At 39.8% G+C, this 21,920-nt stretch overlaps 1 protein-coding gene and 1 long non-coding RNA gene across 2 annotated transcripts in view; one reads left to right on the top strand and one right to left on the bottom strand.

Annotated features, from left to right (window-relative positions):
- The first annotated feature begins 1,140 nt into the window (after nucleotides 1-1,140).
- On the top strand, nucleotides 1,141-14,734 carry LOC105985383. Its single transcript, XR_001175055.1, has 3 exons — nucleotides 1,141-5,537; nucleotides 7,335-7,340; nucleotides 14,719-14,734. It is a non-coding gene; the product is annotated as an uncharacterized LOC105985383 (long non-coding RNA).
- Mccc2 (methylcrotonoyl-CoA carboxylase 2 (beta)) overlaps nucleotides 6,453-21,920 on the bottom strand; it is a 53,448-nt gene continuing 37,980 nt past the window's right edge. The window contains exons 12-17 of the mRNA XM_013015909.1: nucleotides 20,713-20,789; nucleotides 18,070-18,136; nucleotides 16,332-16,488; nucleotides 14,190-14,304; nucleotides 11,298-11,383; nucleotides 6,453-6,671 (exon numbers count right to left, since the gene is read on the bottom strand). Of these exons, the coding sequence (XP_012871363.1) occupies nucleotides 6,554-6,671; nucleotides 11,298-11,383; nucleotides 14,190-14,304; nucleotides 16,332-16,488; nucleotides 18,070-18,136; nucleotides 20,713-20,789 (620 nt within the window). The 3' untranslated portion in view covers nucleotides 6,453-6,553. The remainder of the gene's footprint in view (nucleotides 6,672-11,297; nucleotides 11,384-14,189; nucleotides 14,305-16,331; nucleotides 16,489-18,069; nucleotides 18,137-20,712; nucleotides 20,790-21,920) is intronic.

The following is a 21,920-nucleotide window of genomic DNA, read 5'->3' as shown; positions in this document are numbered from 1 at the left end:
GAGTGCTAGCCTTGAGCTGAAGAGCTGAGGGACAGCGCTCAGGCCCAGTTCAGGCCCCACGACCAGACCCAAAAAAAAAAATAAAGAAGGCAAAAGCCACAGAAGTTGATGACTAAGGGAGGCTGTTCTAAGACCACATGAGATTATCAGCAGAACTACTGGGAATGCAGGGATGAACTGGGAGAATGCCAGGTGATTCTTAAATAGCTACAGACAGATGCCATGAGAGGGGCAGAAATGGATCAGCAGGTACAATCAAGAAATAAAACCATGTCTATTAAAAATAAGATGAGCCAGATGCTGGTGGCTCATACCTGTAAACCTAGCTACTCAGAAGGCTGAGATCTGAGAAATGCAGTTCAAAGCCAGCCCAGTCAGGAAAGTCTGTGAGACTCTTATCTCCAATTAACCACCAGAAAACCGGAAGTGGCGCTGTAGCTCAAGTGGTAGAGTGCTAGCCTTGAGCTGAAGAGCTGAGGGACAGCGCTCAGGCCCAGTTCAGGCCCCACGACCAGACCCAAAAAATAAAAATAAAAATAAAGAAGGCAAAAGCCACAGAAGTTGATGACTAAGGGAGGCTGTTCTAAGACCACATGAGATTATCAGCAGAACTACTGGGAATGCAGGGATGAACTGGGAGAATGCCAGGTGATTCTTAAATAGCTACAGACAGATGCCATGAGAGGGGCAGAAATGGATCAGCAGGTACAATCAAGAAATAAAACCATGTCTATTAAAAATAAGATGAGCCAGATGCTGGTGGCTCATACCTGTAAACCTAGCTACTCAGAAGGCTGAGATCTGAGAAATGCAGTTCAAAGCCAGCCCAGTCAGGAAAGTCTGTGAGACTCTTATCTCCAATTAACCACCAGAAAACCGGAAGTGGCGCTGTGGCTTAAATGGCAGAGCACTCACCTTGAGCTGAAGAGCTCAGGGACAGCACCCAGGCCCAGAATCCATGCCACACAACTGACAAAAAATAAAAAATATTTTTTTTTTTTTAAGAAAAGGAGATGTTAGTGTTGGTGGCTCACAACTGTAATCCTAGCCACTCAGGAGGCTGAGATCTGAGACTGGGGGTTCAAAATCTGTAAGACCTTTCATCTCTAATTAACCAAAAAGCTGAAAGGGGAGCTGTGGCTTAAGTGGTGAGCCAAGTAAGAGTGCAAGGACCTGAGTTCAAGCCCCAGTACCCACTTCTCCCCACGCATGAGAGATGTGCCAGGAGCAGAGGGGAGTAGAAAATAACGTACACAGTTTTTAGCTGGGAATGACAGGTTCTAAGATGAATGGGGCTGATGGCTGTACAGCAATGTGAAGATACTTAATGTCACTGAAGTGTACACTAAAAATGGTTACAATAAGACCTAGGGCTTGACTCAGCAGTCAAATGCCTGCCTTCAGGCACTTTGGGCCTGCCCAAAGACCTGAGTTCAAACTTCAGTACCACTATAAAAAAGAAAATAGTTAAAATAAAAGCTGTCTCTTGTTACAATTAAAAAGAGTGCTTTTGCTTTTCTCCAAGAAAAGCAAGGCAGAAATGATGAGAGCAGTAGTCTGAGCTAAACTCTTCCTTGATTACACATGGATTTCTTTGTGTCTTGAACCTTTACTAGAATGGCTCATAGAAGCAAAAAAAAAAAAAAAAAAAAAGCAGCAGCCTAGTTCTCCTAGCTGCAGTCTAGTTCTCCTAGCTGCAGTCTAGGTGCATTTTCTTGCAGACTTGCAAAATGGCAGACACATGCCCATGCCCATCCTCCCTGCTCTGTCTTTTCAAGACTTCATTTATACACACCAGAGGGTCACAGAAGTGGAAGACCTCCACTCTGAGTTACAGAAATTAAGTGATTTTGAAGGATATAGCCATGGATTTTACCAAGGAATGGGAACTGATATATTCAGCACAAAGAAATCTCTATATAGAAAAGATACTAGAGAACTACAGAAACTTCAATTCAGCAAACCCCTTCAAACGACAAGATAGTAAGCTGAGGACAGCGAAGAGAAAAATTCACCAAGACTCCTGTGCACATGGTAATGAGTCTGCTTATGACCACTCAACCACAACTATTCAAGATAGTTTGTAAAAAGAAAAGACTCAACAGTAAGGAAAAGGAGCCAACACATGGAAGCAATTCCTTCAAATGTGCATTACTCACACTGCTCCAGCTCCTACTTTAGGAGATATAAGAAGACTCACTCTAAGGAGAAATCTTATGGATGCTGAATATAGAGAAATATTTAGAGATAGCTTACTTCTTAGCATGAAATCATACAAGGTAAAAATACTATACCACAGGTAAAATAATGAATGCAACAAATTTAAAGCTCTCTAATCTTACCAAGCACAAGCTAACCCATTCTAGAGAAAAATTGTTACTGCAATGATTGTGGGAAAATCTTCAGCACTCTTTCATATCTTAACAGACATAAGAGAAGCTACAAAAGAGAAATTTACTAGATGCAGCCACTGTAGAAAACTATGAAGCAGACATCTCTTATAGTGAGCCCAAGAATACACACTGGAGAAAAACCTTGCAAGTGTGATCAATGTGGGAAAACTTTTATTAGAGTGAGCTCTAATATTACTGTACACCAAAAAACTCATAGTGGTAAGAAACGACATATATGTACTCACTGTGAAGGTCTTCAGGGAATGTTCAAGTCTCAAAGAACAGAGCTATTCACACTGGTAAAAAGCCTCTGCTGTAAACAGCATGAGCAAGCTTTCCAATGTGAATCTTCCCTCAATTTTCACAGAAAAATACACAGGAGAACAACACAATATGAAAGTAAGGGATGTGGGAGTGTTCAAGATTCTGGTAACTCAGAGGCATGAAAATTTACCCCACGGAAAAGAAGCCTTCTAAGTGTAGCGAGTGGTACAAAGAGTTTAACACAGATGTTAGGATCATTCCCACAGGGGAGGAAGCACATTAGTGCCGTCAGTGTGGAAGGACACTCCTACCACCCATCTGAGCACACACACACATTGGAGAGACCCAAAGTGGCACGTTTCTGTCTTAAATGGCATGGAAGACATCACACAGGTGAAAAACCCTTTAAGCGTAATCAGGGTGGGAAGGCCTTCATGGGGAACTCTTACCTCATTCCTCATAGGAGAATCAAATAATGCAAATTTAAGGAATGGGTCATTATTTTTTTAAAGGAATGACAGTAATACTTTGTTCGTAAGTTTTGTGCCCATCCATGGACACAGCAGCATCAATCTGTCCACCAGAGGCATGTGATGTATACTACCACAAGACAATAGTGGTGCCTGCCTGACCAAGTATGGCCTCGAGGTGGCCTAAGGTAGTGTGTAGCATGTGTATACACTGAATACGCTGAACCACAACCTCAGGAAATGTGGCAATAGGACTCACAGAGAGTTGTTAAGAGGAAGGCTGAGTCCATTTTCCTCAAAGTCCACCCCTTCCGGTTCCTCACAGTACAATCTAACACACCACTCATCTTCCTCAAGAAGGGCTAACCTTAGACCCACATACTGTAACAGTACACCAGAGAGAAGAAATCTCCAAAATATAGTGAGTGTAGCAAAGCCTTGAGAGAACTCATACCTCATGACATACAGAAGAATTCACAGTGAGGGAAACCATAAGTGCAACATGGAATCTTACTCTTCCTCTAGAACATGTGCTGGTTTCAGTAAGGTTTACAGTAAGCTCATATGCTATCACTTGCAAGGAATCCACAATGGATACATTCCTCTCTGATGACAAATGCTGTACAGCTTTGGTGAACGATCTATTTTAGCAACACATATAAGCAAATGCTGACTGATGAAAAATGATAGATGAGAAGAATGTGAGAGAGCAATGGGATGAGAGTTATCCAATTACTTAGAAATCCTTTTTATGTTCTTCACCTCTCAGAAGATACATGGCAATTCAATGCTAGAGAAATATTTTATCTCTGCGGCTTGCTACTGAAAAAAAGCAAACACCTCAAGTTGTTGTTGTTCTGTGTGCCAGTGGTTGGGCTTGAACTCAAGGCTTTGAATCCTTAGGTTTTTTTCACTACCAGCTGGTGCTCAATCACTTCAGCAACAGCTCCACGTCTAGCTTTTTGGTAGTTAACTGGAGATGAGTCTCTCAGATTTGTCTACCAGGACTGACTTTGAACCTTGATCCTTTGATCTCAGCTGCCTGAGAGTAGCTAAGATTTCAGGGGTCCACAATTGGTGCCAGGTAGCACCTGAAGTTTTAAGGCACCAATGTTCTGACTGTGTCCTAAGGAGGGAGAAGTTTCCTTTTCTGACAATGTAATCAATAACTAATGTGCCTCAGATCCTATCAGTTTTACAATTTTTACATATGAAAGGTAAATTGGTTAGAAGACAGATAGTAAATGTATGTATTGAAGGTTTTAAAATACAAGTATATCATATGTTCCAACCATCCCACTCCTGAGTCCTATCAGAGGGAAAGGATGTCAGCGTCAAGAGATACTTGCATGCCCATGGTAGGCAAAATATAGAAACATTGCAGGTAACCACCACCAGATGAATGTATAAATGAAGTACAATATGTGTCTGCAATGGACTATTACTCAGTCATTAAGAGTTATCTTGTCATTTGCAGGAAACTAGTTGGAACTGGAGGATATCATGGCAATAAGCAAAATAAACTAGACTAAGAAAGTCAAGTATCACAAGCTGGCCATATGAGAAATATGACAAAACTGGTAACGTAACAAGTAGGAGGGGATTGATTAGTAGGGACAAGAAAAGGTGGTGGGAGCAGGGAGGACAGTCATGGGTATTTCACTACCCTAGAGCATTGACCATGCACAATGATTCATGTCGTAACTCCCATTAATTTGTACAGTTAGTGTGGGTTAACCAGCAAATTAGTAAAAAATGTATAATTTATGTGTTAGGTCAAGAATTTAAATTGTATTTGCAAATCTTCTATGTATTTATAAATTTCGTGTCTCTGGGTCTTTCACTTTCAGACCCAATGTCTGTAAGAATCTTCCTGCCAAGTTTACTGATGGTTAAACTTTCCTTGCAATTCTGTGTTTTTAACAATAGTCTTGTTTACACCTTTGAAAAGATAAAAGCACTTAGAATTAGAATGTGTTCATATTTTAAGTAATTTCAACCTGCTCACTAAATGAGAGAAGGTTAAAAAAAAAAAAGAGAGAGAGAAGGCTGAACACTGTACCAGTACTAAAGTATGGCAGTGCTGTCATAGGAACCTAGTCCATTGAGAAAGAGCAAATTGTTGGCATTTTCTAGTAGGGGAGGAAGAGCGTCCAAAGGAATCTAACATAATGGCCTGAGAAATTGGTAGAAAACCTAGAGTGTTAAGCCATAAAACCTAAGGTATGTTCAATCAACTAGAATGCTACAGTTACATTTGAAAGGTTAGGGAACTCATTGGTTCCAGCAACACGGCCATCAAGCCAGGAAAAGGCAAGGTAAGAAGAGAATGTGTAAAGAGAGCCCATAGTGCGGACAATAAGGAGTCTACCTACTATCAGAAGAAAAGAAATGTAAGAAAAAAGGAAAGGTAACAGATGCTTTCTAAAAAGTGTGATGAAATATCACCTAGTATAATCAACAAAACATTTAGTAGAAATACAACTTTAAATTTAAAATCTCAGTAATCCTAGAATACTCAGTTAGATAACTTTTCATATTGTTTGTGGAACAGAAAGGATAATTACAAATTATTTTCTTCATTCCATGGGTGGTAAAACTGAGCCATTTTTTTGGTGGGCATCAGTTCCCCATTTTCCATATGGAACCAACCCAGAAAAATTTTCTAAGGACTTTAAAAGAGAGGAACTGATGCCCACCAAAAAAATAACCTGTGATTTTTCTTTTCAGTTATGGGGCTTGAACTCAGGACCTGGGAGCTATCCCTGAGCTTTTTCAATCAAGGTTAGCACTCTACCACTTTGAGCCACAATGCCACTTCTTCAACCATTTTTTTAAAGGTACGAGAGTACAATACAAGCCAAGCACCAATGGCTCTTGCCTGCTGTAATCCTAGCTACTCAAAAGCTGAGATCTAAGGATCATGGTTCAAAGCCAGCCCAGGCAAGGAAGTCCATGAGACACATCCTTAGCCAGCAAAAAGCTGAGAAGTGAAGCTGTGAGTTCAGTAGTAGAGTGCCAGTCTTAGAGGAAATAGAAAATATCAATCAAATGGTAAAGTGCATGCCTATCACCTACTAGGCCCTGGTAAAGTGCTCACCTATCACTATACTAGGCCTTGGGCCTCTTTCCTCCCAACTCCTGGGCTAAGAAAAAGAAGCACAATACAGCCAGAATGGTGGCACAGGAGATAATTCCAGCATTCTGGAGGCACAGACAGGTATACTCCATGTTTGAGGCCAACCTGAGCTACATAGCCAGTTCCAGGCCAGTATGGTCTGGGCTACATAACAAGTTTCAAAAAGAAAATTGCACTAAGAAAAAATTAGTGTAACAGCCGCTTATTTAAAGATTTAAAATTTTAAGGCAAAAAAATGTGGTTTAAATATTTGGCACCTGTTCAACAGAACACATTTTATAATATGGTTACATTCTCATGATTCCAAAGTCAGTCTTCTGGATTGGTGCGTTGAGGGCTGCACTAATACTGAGACCCAGGACCAGTCTAGTATCCACTGGATCAATAATGCCATCATCCCACAGCCTGCCAAAAGAATGAAAAATAGGTTACTAGGAACTTACCACAAAACTACCACCATTTATACACTCCATTACCAGCAATGACAACCAGGGTTTACTTCAGGTAACACGTGGCTCTACCAATTAATACCTCAGTGCTAGAATGTTCTAATAGAAATCATGCTCAAGAGAAAGGAAGAACAGAGAAAAATAATGCGACTTTCACCCCAGGCCATAAAGCCTTGAGAACTACTTACTACAAGAATCTCAAAGTAATCCCTTGTTTAAAAACATTTCTACTTCAAGTGGTAGAGCTCTAGCCTTGAGCTGAAGACCTGAGGGACAGCGCCCAGGCCCAGAGTTCAGGCCCCATGACCGGACCCCAAAAAAAAAATAAAGAAATAAAATAAAAATAAAAACATTTCTACTTATTTCAGGAAATTTTTTTGTTTCTGCAAACATACCAAATGAGATTATTAATTTGGAGGCAGGAACACCCCACAGTGTTACAATCTTAGACCAGAACCTTCCCTGGCAATGGCATACCCTTATATTCTCCCAAACACATAGCGAACTGGAAAATTACTAAGTAGGCTTCAATATATTTCATTAAGAACTTAAATACCTTTAAATAGAGCCCTTTGTTTTTTGTTACATCAAGAAATAAGCAACCTTAAACCACTTTCAGAAGAAAGTTTTAAGCAGAAACTTTAGTTTGCTTTTCATTGGCAAGCTCAAATTTATAGAGAACAATGAAGGAGACATATCACTTCTTCCATCCATCACAGGTGGCAGTTTTGTTTTCTTCAAGCAGTCTGCTTCCAACACTTGCACATTAATTTTAAACCTTCTTACATCAACAGGCAGCAATCAACTCTCTGCTCATAAAACTTCCATAACAGGGACCTTAAAGTATCAATGGCCAATATAAAGTAAAGCACGCTTACAACCTGTATCAAGATGAATCAATTACATGACGCACTGAAGCCTGCAGTCTGCAGCAACATAATGATGAAGGGCTGGTTAATGGTGTCTGGGCTAGAGGGTCATATCAAATATAATAACAACTGAGCAGAAGCACCTGGTACGTGACATAGATAACATGTGTGTGACATGTTACTTATGTGACATGTGGCCCAGTAATAGATAACTTGCCTTACAGAGCTGCAAAAACAAAAACACCAGCCACAGGTAACAATCAACTTTCCTGAAGTCAGATCTACCATGTCATGCCCAAACAAGCCAGGGAACTGCTAGTAAGGTAAGATTTACTAAACCAAAGATGGCCTCCTAAGCCAAAGGTGTTATCTCCAGGCCACCAAATGTCTCAATAGAATTTGTACCTGTAAATTAATAGAGAACTTTTCCATATTACAATATTTATTTCCAAAGATAAGTATGTCTTGGCCATTTGCATTCCTACCTTGCATGTAATCCAGTAAAGCTATTTTATTTTATTTATTTATTTTTTGCTGGTCATGGGACCTGAACTCTGGGTCTGGGCGCTGTCCCTCAGCTCTTCAGCTCAAGGCTAGCACTCTACCACTTGAGCCATAGCTCCACTTCCGGCTTTATCTGTTTATGTGGTATTGAGAAATTGAACCCAGGGCATCATGTAAGCAAGGCAAGCACCTCTACCACTGAGCCACCTTCCCAGCCCAGTAAAGTAATTTTAGATGAAAACAAAGGATGCAATCTTTCTCAATAGATGACTTACTTTATCCAGAACAAAAAAATTAACTGCTCCCACAAGATAGTCCCATTTTTCTCTTTTTGTTTCTTGAGACCGGGTATCATTATATAGACCAGACTGGCTTCAAACTGTTTCAGCCTCCTGGGAGCTAAGGTTACAGGTGTGCACCTACCACACTTAGTAATTGATGCTCTATATTTCAATTATGTCTGAGTATTTCAGTCAATCCTTATATAAAAAAACACGGTAAGCTTATAATGCATAGTTTATATTTCACCTTAAAGTCTCATGTGACTAGATACTATGTTGAAAATGAATTATACAATTTGTGGGAGGGAGGTAGGAAAAAACTGGTAGAGACGGAGAGGTAACATTGTCCAAACAGAAAATGTACTCATTAACTTATATAACTGCAATTCTTCTATACATCAACTTTATATTTTTTTTAAAAGCTGGGTACCAGTAGCTCATGCCTGTAACCCTAGCTACTCAGGACGCTGAGATCTGAGAAGTATGGTTCAAAGCCAGCCTGGGAAGGAAAGCTCCTGAGACTCTTATTTCCAATTAATCACCAGAAAACTGGAAGTGGACCTGTGGCTCAATGTAGTAAAGCACTAGCCTTGTCCAAAGAGTTCAGAGACAGTGCCCAGGCCCTGAGTTCAAGCCCCATGACCATCAAAAAATATAACAAAGTTTCACATTGCTTTCTATTACTTTCCTTCTATTGCCCACTATATAAACCTGTGGGGTAATAGCAAAATGAGGAATGTCTATTTCTCAAGTTAAAGATTTAAAATTTTTTATTCTCAATTAAATGAACCTATATCTATAAATATTAAGTATAAATACACCTATATAAATATACCTACAAAATAAATATACCTATAAATCTGAAAAATACCATCAGCAAGAAGACAAACAGGCTTTAAACAAAAATTCCAGATGTTACTATTTGAACTCAAATTAAGGATGATGTTGAAAATCAGTATGCTAGTCTCTCTTCCCCAGTGCCAAGAGAGGTATAACCCAAATAGGTATTATTAAGTAAAATTAACTCTAACTCTGGATTTTCTTTTCTCCCTTCTTTCCAGTTTGCCCTCACCAGTAAATGGTATAAATCATAGCATATCCTAATTTTAAAAACTTTTTTTTTTCATCGTGACCAAAAGATCAAAGATAGGAAGCTTAGGTTTGTCTTCCAAATGCAGAACATTGAAATTGTGGGGAAAAAAAAGATCTGAAAGCACACACCAGCAAGTCTCCAGCTGGGGCAGGGACAGGCAGGAGTGATTTATCACCTCATTATGTGGAATAGAAAACAAACAATAACAGCTGCAGTGGTGCAAGAGGTGATTAGCTGAACCACACAGGGACCCTGACTGTGAACAGTGTCACCTTCCAATTGTTGGAGTACCCTTATTAGCCAAGTGCCAATATGTGTTCAATCTCAGGCTTAAAATGGTATAACAACAAAATAATCAGAGCTGCATGACAGGAATCTACATTTTTAGCAAAAACAAAAAAAATTAAATTAAAAAAAAGGGGCACAATCAAGACTATCATTCTTTTTTTCTGCATCTGATTTGAGTTTTTAAATTTTTTTAATTGTGAAAATACCATACAGAGGGGTTACAATTACATGAGCAAGACAATGAGTACATTTGTTATCAAGCGTTGTTGCTTCTTCCCTTGTTTTCCCTTCCCATCTCTTCCCATCTCCACCCCCACCCCCCGCCCCACATGGCGCCAAAGTTATAAAGACCGTTTTTCTAACATCTTGTATATCTCATTGTTGCAATGGGTCCACCTGTACCCCTATTTAAACTATTTGTTTTTTCCCTTCCCCTCCACAAATTCTACCAACATCAAATACAGTGAAAACAGGGGTTATACCGTTGGGGAGGGACATACAAAGCAACAAAGAAATCATCTTATAAATGTTAGAAACAATAGCAAGAAAGAAAAACCATTTGAGTCCTTATCTTGGGGTTCATTTCACCTAACATCAACTTATCTGACTGTTTCTGCTTGTCTCAGACATATACTAGTAATTGAAAATAAGGGAAACCATGGGACCTATGTTTCTTTGGGCCTGGCTTACTTCACTTAATATAATTTTTTCCAAGTCTTTCCATTTCCTAACAAATGGGGCAATATCATTTTTTCTGATGGAGTCATAGAATTCCATTGTGTATATATACCACATCTTCTTGATCCATTCATCTACTAAGGGGCATCTTAGCTATGGTAAATAATGCTGCAATAAACATAGTTGTTCTGGTAGCTTTAGTATGGTCTTGTTTGTGATCATTCGGGTAAATACCCAAAAGTGGGATTGCTGGGTCATAGGGGAGCTCTATGTGGAGTCTTCTGAGGAACCTCCAGACTACTTTCCAAAGTGGTTGAACAAGTTTACACTCCCACCAACAATGCAGTAGGGTTCCCTTCTGTCCATCCCCTCCAACATCTGTTGTTATTAGAGTTCTTGATTATAGCCATTCATTCTTATTCCTAGTTCCTGGCATGGCACACCTCTGCTTACAGGTCACAGGGTCCAGGAATGGACCCTACCACTCTACAACTACAGCCAGAGATGGGTTTGGTGGGGTGGGGGGGGAAGGGGGCAGGTAAAATCAGACTATGGTGATAGATCTATAACCCTGAAAAACTGGGAGGAAGGTAGCTAGTTAACTATTGTCTAACAATATAAAGTTTGTCAAGACATCTTGATTTTTGGAGAAAGAGTTTCACTATGTAGGTCATGCTGGCTTCAAACTCATGATCCCCCTGCCTCGGCCTCCTATGGCTGGGATTTCAGGTGTCTGTCATCACACCTAGCCAGACACAATTTTTATATTTCTATACAGGCCAACCATGCCAGCTGCTCAGGTCTCTGTAAAACTGCCCATTTGAATGCCAAAATTCCCAATGTAGAGTGAGTGATGCTCTGGTTCCTACCTGGCACTAGAATAATAAGGGTTTCCTTCCTCTTCAAATCTCTTAATGATAGGCTCTTTTAGGTTTGCTTCTTCAGCACTGGAGAACTGAAAGAGAATATGAGTAAATCAGCTTTACTGGAACAACTGAAAGCACTTAGGTAACCACAAAAAAGATTTCATGAATAAGAATGAACACCACAACTGGCTGGAGTTGTGGCTCAGTAGAGAATTACTTAGCAAGTACTGAAGGAAAAAAAAAAAGATTAGTACTACTAACATTCACATAATATGAAAAGATTTCAAGTGTTGCTGATATACATAATCTGACTGAGCCTAAGCTTCAAAGTAGCACATTTTTACAAGTCCATTATTAAAGACAATGTCCTGAGGTCACTGAAAGTAAAAATTAAGGGTATTACAGATCATATTCCAGCATGGAACAATAATGGAAGTGAGTTATAGAATATAACCAAAGAGCCACATTAAACTTAGCAGCCTCTGCTTAAGACAGGGAGAACTCAAATTGTATAACTGCGTAGAAAGGCAAAGGCAAAATTCAACAAAATAAACACTAAGAAGGTCGTACTTGAAAGGGGTAGGGTGGGGTCAAGAGGAAAGTGAATAAAGGAAAGAATTTAATGTAAGCCAGGCACTGGTGGCTCATGCCTATAATCCTACCTATTCAGGAAGCTGAGATCTGAGGATCATGGTTCAAAATCAGCCTGGGCAGGAAAGTCCTTGAGACTCTTAACTCCAATTAACCAACAGAAAACCAGAAGTGGAGCTGTGGCTCAAAGTGGTAGGGTGCTAGCCTTAAGCAAAAGAGCTCAGGGACAGTGCCCAGACCCTGAGTTCAAGCCCCATAACTAATAACAATAATAATAATTCAATGTATGTACGACAAAACTAAGAAGAGTGTTAAGGGATGACAATGATTATGATGCACTGTATTTATAAACTGCTTTGTTAAATGGAAAATCCTTTGTACATCTACTTAAATATAATAATAGAAAAATACTTCCCACAAGAAAGGTAAAGTAGAAGATTTTCATCCAAAATAGACAAAACTATAATCAATTTCCTAGGTAGCATAGATATTTTTTTCCTTTATTAAAAATGAGTGGCCTTTGGCTGAGGACTGGTAGCTCATATCTATAATCCTAACTACTCAGAAGGCTATCATCTGAGGATTGTGGTTTGACCCAGCCCTGGCAGAAATATCTGTGAAACTCTTAACTCCAACAAGCTGGAAGTGGAGCTGTAAGTCAAGTGCAAGAGCACCAGCCTTAACAAAAAACCTAAGGGATAGTACCCAGGACCTGAGTAGTTCAAGCCCTAAGACTGGCAGGTGGCAGGTACACATGTGTGCATACACATATTAGTGGCTTTCCTATCAGCATTATGAGGATCAAGTGATAATTCAGTATTAAAAATCTATAGTAATCTTGAATATAAAAATCTTGAAAAATATTTTCATTTTGGTTGTGGGTATAGAACTTACCTAACATGCAACAGGCCCTGCCCAGAACTGCAAAAACGAAAACGAAAACAAATTCCAGCTAACATGGTGGTACTTGTCTGTGATGCCAAAATTGGGGAAGCAGAAGCAGAGAATTATTAATTCAAGTATAGCCTGGGCTACATAAGACCTTATCTCAAGAAAAACAAAATCCAAAACAAAACAAAACTTTAAAAAAGAAATTCCACACCAGAAGCAATTTTTTTTTTTTTGGTCGTGGGGCTTGAACTCTGGACTTGGGCACTGTCCCTGTGCTCTTCATCTCAAGGCCAGCGCTCTACCGCTTGAGCCACAGCACCACTTCCCAGAAGCAAATTATTTATTTCAAGTAAATCTTAATCCTATTTTATATACAAACTTAAACAGCATTTTATAGACCAAGAATATGGAGGGAGAACAATTCTACTTACCTTTCACATATAAAAGGAGTAAGTAGTACCTATATCTGCATATCACATGAAAATTTATCAAAGAGCTACTGCTTAGTAGTTCTAGGCTTCACAAAGCTTACGTGATGATTTCAAAGTATCAGATAGAACTTCATATCCCATCTATTCAACTCCATATCTCTACTACATGTCCCCATCTTGGGCCCACCCACCTGGACACATACATATGCATTGATAATGACTGATACAGATGGATCTACAACCTCAATTTAAGCCTTCTTGACAAACATAATTGGGATTTCAAGACATGGTTTCAAGATGGCTTTTATATCATCCCATCATCACAAGCCCAGCATTAAAAATGAATGACCCTGATGCCAGCTCAAAGCCTGGAGAGGAAGGGCCTCTTCCACATGATGCCCACTTTAGGAGCACACAGTAATCATTTTAAGGCTTGGTGCTAACTTGAAAAGGTTAAAAGTTATTAACAAAAATGCAAATCTCACAAGAATTTCTAACCAGGACAAACAAAAAAATCCACATAAAAAGCAGCTGCTTATTAAGTTGCCTTGCATAGAGTTTCCACTGCCCTTTCTAAGACTGTAACAGGATTCAATTTGCAGTAGATGACTGAGCCCTCCTACTCATGGGATTCTTACTGACGATCTAAAAGCAAAATGGAGAAAATAAAATTCTCATACTTTCAGCTATAAAAAGAAGTATTGGATTCATTTGAATCTCACCAACTGCAAATGACTAAGAATGAAACATCTTTAAGCCTCAGGCACTCACCTAGACAGTTTTAAAAAATTTATAAATGACCAAAGGTAAATCAAATGCAATGGCTTGAAAAAAGGAAGAGAAGATGCATGGGTGAACCTGAATGCTCAGACAGCTTCAGGTCAGCATAACCCTGTGGTAACAACAGAATGAGGCTAGGTGCTGTGCTCCACGGATTCACTGTGAAGGCCAAACACAGAGGAAAAAAAAAAATGTCACCTACCTGCTTCCCCTCCCGGGCTTTTATGTCCCTTGTTACTGTGGCTAACACAGTGGCTGCTTGCTCTCCTCCCATCACTGAGATACGAGCATTTGGCCACATGTACAGAAATCTTGGGCTGGGAGAAAAGAAAGAATAATTAATCCAATACCCATAGAGATCTTTCAGAGGCCCTATTTGCCTGTTAATTTAGCAATTGTTCTTCCAGCTACATGGTATAATTATCTGAGAGCCTTGAAAAACAAGCAAAGCAGATGCTACCAGATGCCAGTAATCCTAGCTACTCAGGAGACTGAGATCTGAGGACTATGGTGCAAAGCCAGCAAGGAAGGAAAGCCCGTAAGACTTTTATCTCCAATTAACCAGCAAAAAGCTGGCAAGTGGTAGAATGCCAGTCTTGAGCAAAAAAGCTAAAGAGACAGCACGCAGGCTCAATAGTAGGAAAAAAAAAAAAAGCAACGGTGACAATGAACCAAAACAAAACAAGTGGAGCTGAGTGTGATAGTGTATGCTTATAACCCCAGTTATATAGAAAGCAAAGGTAAGAGAATCTTGGTCTAAGGCTAGGATATGGCTTAAGTGTGAGGGCACCTGCCTAGTAATCAAGGTGACCAAGTTCAAACCCCAGTGCTACTAAAGGCAAAAAACAAACAAAAACAACCGATGCCTAGAGCCCAATAAGTCCAATCTCTGAAGATGAGGATATAATTAGGTTCTCCATTATAAAAGTATTCATAGGGGCTGGGAAGGTGGCTCAGGGGTAGAGCACTTGCCTTGCATGCATGAGGCCCTGGGTTCGATTCCTTAGCACCACATAAGCAAAAAGAAAAAAGCCAGAAGTGGCGCTGTGGCTCAAGTGGTAGAGTGCTAGCCTTGAGCTGAAGAGCTGAGGGACAGCACCCAGGCCCAGAGTTCAGGCCCCACGACTGGACCCCCCCCCAAAAAAAAAAGTATTCATAGCCGGGGGGGGTGTTGAGGGGGTTGGGGGAGAATGGAAAGGGATGGGAAGGAGAAACAAAGGAGGAGGCTACAAAGTTTGATAAGAAATGTACTCATTATCTTGCCCATGTAATTGTAACCCCTCTGTACAGTATTTTCACAATAAAAAAATATAAGTAAAAAATAAAAAAAAGCATTCATAATATCATGCCATTATCTGCCTGGGTGTTGATGGCTCATGCCTATAAACCGTTACTCAGAAGGCTGTCATCAACCAGCCTGAGCAGACAAATCCAGGAGACTTTTATGTTCAATTAACCAGAAAAAAGTCCAAAGTGAGAACTTCAAGCCCAAGTAACAACAAAAATGAAAACAGAAGGATAGATGGGTGTGCAGAGAAGAGATAACACTGATCAGGATGCACTGTACTCATAAATTAACATGTTGAACTGAAACCTCTGTGTATAACTACTTAATAATTTAAAAGAAAAAATATTTTTTAATGCTATTGTCTGTAGCCATCTTGTTTCTGGCTCCTACCTGGTCATATGTGTCTTTATGCTACCTGACTAGCTGGCTTCAAACTTCCACCCTCAGATATCAGCCTCCTAACCAGATAGGATTATAGGTATGAGGCACTAGCACCCAGGCTTTACTGATTCTTCTACCTTATGCTTACACTGCTTCACTGGGTTGGTTGCATTTCAATCTTCTTTTCTAGTCCAAGAGATCAATGCAAGATTTTGGTTGCATCGCACAAGTCTCATATGGAAGATTTTCATTATCAAAACTTCCTGGTTCTCCTTTTAAATTGTTTCCAAAAAGTGCCACTGGCATTAAATTTAATTTTATTCTTTTTTTTTTTTTTTTTTGGTCAGTCGTAGGGCCTGAACTCTGGACCTGGGTGCTATCCCTCAGCTCTTCAGCTCAAGGCGAGTGCTCTACCACTTGAGTTATAGCACATCTGGCTTTTTCTGCTGATGTAGTGCTGAGGAATCAAACCCAGGGCCTCAAGAATGCAAGGCAAGCGCTCCAACACTGAGCCACCTTTCCCAGCCCTTAATTTCATTCTTGAGATGACATAAATTAGGATATAATCAATCAAGATTTGTGAATGCCATTCTATACCTCAAGCCTGATATAAACTGGAAATTTATAATAATCCTTGAAACATTTCTTTCAGAGGAAATCATGACAATCACTCACCTATATGCTCTGCCGCACATCCCATAGTTTCCAGCCCCATAGGATCCCCCAATGATGACGGTGATCTTAGGCACTTTGGCACAAGCCACAGCAGCCACCATCTTGGCCCCATCCTTGGCAATTCCTTCGGCTTCATATTCTTTCCCGACCATGAATCCTGGACAGAAATAAAGGCCCAGGTGATGAAATGAATGTGCAGAAATCAGCACCACAGTACATCACCTTGGCTGAAACTAATTACTGGTCTCTCACCCTAACAAAACACCTATGTTTAGTACACTCCTAAAAAGTGTGATTTAACAGGTAAAATAAGATTTTTCTCTCACCACTTTTCAAATTTCCTTACAACAGGTAATTAGGATGCACACTAAAACTTTGTCCAACAAAAAAGAGGCAATCTGTTGTCAAGAAACCTTTTCAAAGCAGCAGCTTGGTAGCCATGTGACATGGCCAGCTAGGAGAAAGGACTGTGAGTATGCAGATTGGGAGGTCTCCAGTCTCCAATGACTTAGTTTAAAATATTACTGCAGCCAGGCGTGGTGGCTCACGACTGTAATCCTAGCTACTCAGGAGGCTGAAATCTGAGGATAGCAGTTCAAAGCCAGCCCTGGCAGGAAAGACCATGAGACTCTTATCTCTAATAAACCACTCAGAAAAACAGAAGGGGATTGTGGCTCAAGTGGTAGAGCGCTAGCCTTGAGCTGAAGAGCTGAGGGACAGCTCCCAGGCCCAGAGTTCAACTCGCACAACCAACAAAAAAAAAAAAATCTATCTATTTATCTATCTATCTATCTATATCTGCAGAAGGCTGCAGCATGCTTTAAAACTTTGATGAAATAAAGATTGTTTCACTGGGTGCTAGGAGTCCCTACCCGACTCAATAGCCAGGCTTCCTGCTTCTTCTTTTGCTCCCAGGTCTCCAGGGATGGCACTTCTTTTGCCTGTGTTTGTGATGCACAAAACTGAGAAACTGCTTGAATTAAAAAAAATATATATGGATAAGCCAGGTGCTGGTGGCTCACGCCTGTAATCCTAGCTCCTCAGAAGATTGAGATCTGAGGATCATGGTTCAAAGCCAGCCCAGGCAGGAAAGTCCGTGAGACTCTTATCTCCAATAAACCACTAGAAAACTGGAAGTGGTGCTGTGGCTCAAGCGGTAGAGCACTTGCCTTGAGCTGAAGAGTGCAGGGACAGTGCCCAAGCCCAGAGTTCAAGCCCATGACTGACCAAAAAAAAAAAAAGGTAATTTTAATGGGTATGGTATATACTACTATAATTCCTGCATCTGGGAGGCTGATGAAAGATCACATGTTCTGTACAAGCCTAGGTTCATAATAAGCCTCTATATGAAAACCACCTTCCTTCCAAAATAGTGAAAGAATGGATCATCCCCTCAGAAACTAAAGTATTCATGAAGTAAAATGTTGACCCTTGAGCTGGGCACCAGTGGCTCACACCTGTAATCCTAGCTACTCAGGAAGCCAGCCAGGGCAGAAAAGTCCCCATGAGACTCGTATCTTCAATTAATCACTCAACAACTGGAAGTGATGCTGTGCTTCAGCGTGGTAGAGTGATATAGCCTTAAGTAAAAGAGGTCATAGACAATGCCCAGACCCTGAGTTCAAGCCCCAGCACTGACCAAAAAAAAGGTTGACCCTTAAAGAGAGCCTAGTAGAAAGTATATCGAATAGAACCTTCCCAGAGTAAACGTAACCAAGCTGAATGAACGATTCCTCACCAGTGATGTTCTGAAGGAACAGCAGAGGAGTATTTCTTTGGCAACACAACTGGATGAAGTGAGCACCCTAGATGCAAACAACAGAAGTCCTTTATAAAAGGGCATTAAAGGTTCATGATCATCTTACATCCAACAAAACTGCAGTTTGGGACAGAGTGAAGAGTGAATAACCTTTGGCTGCTCTTTCCATCAAAGATGCTGTCCATTCCAACAGGACACACAGGTGTACACAAGACCTTGCCTGGTATAATCACCCATACAATCAATAATATGTGGCTGAAAGCCAACCACTGTTCAGGAATTGCTGGACTTAGTAATAAATTTTCTAATAACTGAACTCAGGGCTGCACACTCTTGCTTCACTTTTTTGCTCAAGGCTGGCACTCTACCTCTTGAACCATACATCTACCTCCAGCTTTTTTGATGGGTAATCCTAGAGATAGGATTTTCACAGACTTTCCTACCAGGGATGGCTCAAATCTCAATCCCCCTGAGTCGTCAGGACTATAAGTGTGAACCACCAGTGCCTGACCCTATTTAATGACCATTGGCTAACCATTCCTTCATACATTATGACAAAATACAAACCTTTCTTACTAACATGCTCAAATGAAATGGGATGTTTAGATTAGGTGAGCACTGACAATGTTTTTAGTTTTGAGTTTAGGTTAATGACTAGACCTATAGCTAGTGCTTTTTTCCTGTCTTCTAAATTCTATTAGAGCAAGAAATGCTTGTCAACCATTTCCTTTAGGCTTACTCTGCTAGCTCTGCTGGACAGTACAAAATTGCAAAGTAAGTGTTCAACATCAGGATGACTATGTTTTCAGGGATGAGGAATCATAAAGATTTGGGGGCTTATTTTAGTTAAATGAAATGTCAGACAGGGGCCAAGTATAACATTCTGGGTTTATGTGTAACAAGTGGGCAAATCGGTGATTTATCTGGTCCTGCCCCATTTTAGGGAGGACAGGGGAAAACTGGGGTGAAACTTGGCATCTTACATTCTACCACTTACTAGTCTATGCTCATGGTCCTTTTTGTTCTCATTTGTTTTGGACAGGGTTCTGCAATTTTGCAAGAGGCCTCAAACCTCCAACCTTCCTATCTCCATTTTCTGGATAGCCAGTATTTTAGACCAGTTTTACCACATCCAGGCTGAATTTCTTCTATTAAAATAATTATGTGCTTCTCACTAAAAATCATCTCAGGAAAAATATTTGGAAAAATACTTTATATTATTAAATGAGGCTAAACCAGGCACCAGTAGCTCACACCTATAATCCTAGCTACTCAAGATGTTGAAATCTGCATATCGAGGTTTGAAGCCAGCCTAGACAGGAAAGTCCAGGACACTCTATCTCTAGTTACCTACCAAAAAGCTAGAAGTGGAACTGTAACTCAAGTGGTAGAACATTAGCCCTGAGCATAAAACCTCGGGGACAGTACCCAGGCTGAGTTTAAGCCCCAGGCCCAGTACTAAATAAGTGAATAAATAAACATAAATAAAAATAAGCAAAATCTCCCTATGCATGTTAATACCAACTTTAGGGGAGGAGGTTGGTCTAAATGACTTTCCTACAAGAGAGGGCTCAAACCCTGATCCCAGTAGCTAATACTACCTAATGAACTGTTATTAAAAGGTTCTTCATGATATGATTATGGTTGACATTAATTTTCTTTATTTTTACTTTTTTCATTTTTTTATAGTTGAGTTGAGGAAATAATAAAGGACAGTAAAATTAGAAACTGATATATTAATAAAACATTTCACCGAATTCCTCAGTTGGGTTATAAAAGAGCCTCATCGCTACAAGAAACACTTAACCTCGTTTATAGAAAAGATTAAATTTTTTCTTAGGAGTTTCACCAAAGCATATAGATTACATTTACTCAAGATTAGATAAATCCCAGACAATGACCTTTGAAATCAAATATTAAGCTGAAAGACACAGGAAAATTCCTCCCTTTAAATCACAATAAAAACGTACACATTTGTAATAATCCTAGGCACTCAGGTTTTGATCTGAGGATCACAGCTTAAAGCCAGTCTGGGATGGACAAATCTGAGTTTTATGTCCAATTAATCAGTGAAAAGCCAAATTGGAGGTGTGGCTCAAATGGTAGAGCACCAGTCTTGAACTCAGGAGTTCAAGCCCCAATACTAGCAAAAAAAAAAAGTCAGAACCCCAGGACCAAAGACTTCCTAGCTCCAGGAAGTAAAACATAAACAACCAGATGGTAGGACAGAAGAGAATAAACAGATCACATCTCAGCATCCCTGAATAGCATGCCTGAATCCCTACAGCATAGGAAGTCCTGAAAAACAGGCACTTTCAAGCAAGTGTTCCCTTTCTTGGGAGTATATACATTCCCAACATAGTAATTCAAGTATCCCGTAAGAACTCTCCTAAGATGAGTGTATTTGATTTTTAATTATGCTACAGGTAATTCTTTACATCACATTAATGTAAAGCACCACAAGAACTGCTTCCAACACTAACACTGCACCCATGAGGGCACAGTGCTGTTGGATGCTATTCAGTTAAACATCACACAGATTTTATGCATGCATTTTAATTCATCATGTGACTTTTGATTTTAGTTAAAACAAAATTCCCACACATTTTTATCAATACTTGCCTTTTTTGCAGATTCAGAAAAGAGAACTCCATTATTTCCAATAATGCCCACTGGATATCCAAATATCCGTGCAAATCCTCAAAAGAAAATTCAGAAAGGACTTTTCAGAGGGCTTTAAATTCACAACAGAGGTATATTTGCATGATCTTTAATTTCAGATCAAAGTTTAAAATGTAAAGAAATTTTGTTTATGATAAAATAGTTTGTGTCACAAGTTTTGATTCCTAAATTGAATGTGGCTTTCACATTTTTCCTTCTCTAAAGAATTGATGTTACCAAAGGAGGAGGCTGCAATGCTTGGTAAGAAATGTATGCATTATCCTGCCCATGTAATTGTAATCCCTCTGTACAATATGTTCACAAATAAAATAAAATAAAATAAAAAGAATTGATGTTACATACACTGTTATCCCTTTGTCTTTGAATAATGGTTTAATGATTGTGACCTAAAGGATATCTGAGTGCCTAGGACATACTGAACAACAAGTATGGAGTCATTTAAAAGTCAACATTCAGAGCTATTTGCCAACATGGCCAAAAATGCCTATGGTAATGACTGGCTTAAGCCTTAAAAAGGATAAACTCAGGGAAATAATTTTTCTTTTAAGAAAGCCAGAATAGTCAAGCCTAGAAATAACCAAATATAAAGCAAGAAATCCAGTTAAGCTTTGAAGAACGAATCATTCCATCTTCATTTTCTCTGCATTTGCATCTTTTCCTTTCCTTTCCCACTTTGTCACCACTCCAAATTGGGGAGTGGGGAAGGGGGAAGAAACTGGGAGAAGAGAGAAACAACTGTTACTTTGTGAAGCAGGTACATCAGGGGATTCAAGAAGTGTCTATTATTTGGAAAAATGAGAAGAACTTGATGAGAGTGAAAAAGTCTTTCTCCATACACTTTCAACAAGTCTACTTAAAAACTAGAAATAGATGCTCCATACAGGTACACTTGGTGACTGTTTTGCTACTGAAAGCCCTACAGTCCTGACCTTTGCTTATTCATACTCAAGCTGTACAGCTATGTCCATCTAACACAACTGCTCAAGTCCATTGTAGAGGAAGAATAAACAGCGTGAGTGTTTGAACATAGGACTGATTAAGCCATAAAGCTGACTTCTGCATGACATATTTCTGTATACTCGTGTGTGTGTGTGTGTGTGTGTGTGTGTGTGTGTGTGTGTGTGTGTGTGTGTGTGTGTGTGTGTGTG

This window comes from Dipodomys ordii, unplaced genomic scaffold (genome assembly GCF_000151885.1).
Source record: "Dipodomys ordii isolate 6190 unplaced genomic scaffold, Dord_2.0 Scaffold28, whole genome shotgun sequence".
Classification (NCBI taxonomy): domain Eukaryota; kingdom Metazoa; phylum Chordata; class Mammalia; order Rodentia; family Heteromyidae; genus Dipodomys; species Dipodomys ordii.
The sequence above is the reverse complement of the archived record's forward strand: the minus strand, read 5'-3'. Positions and strand labels throughout refer to the sequence as shown.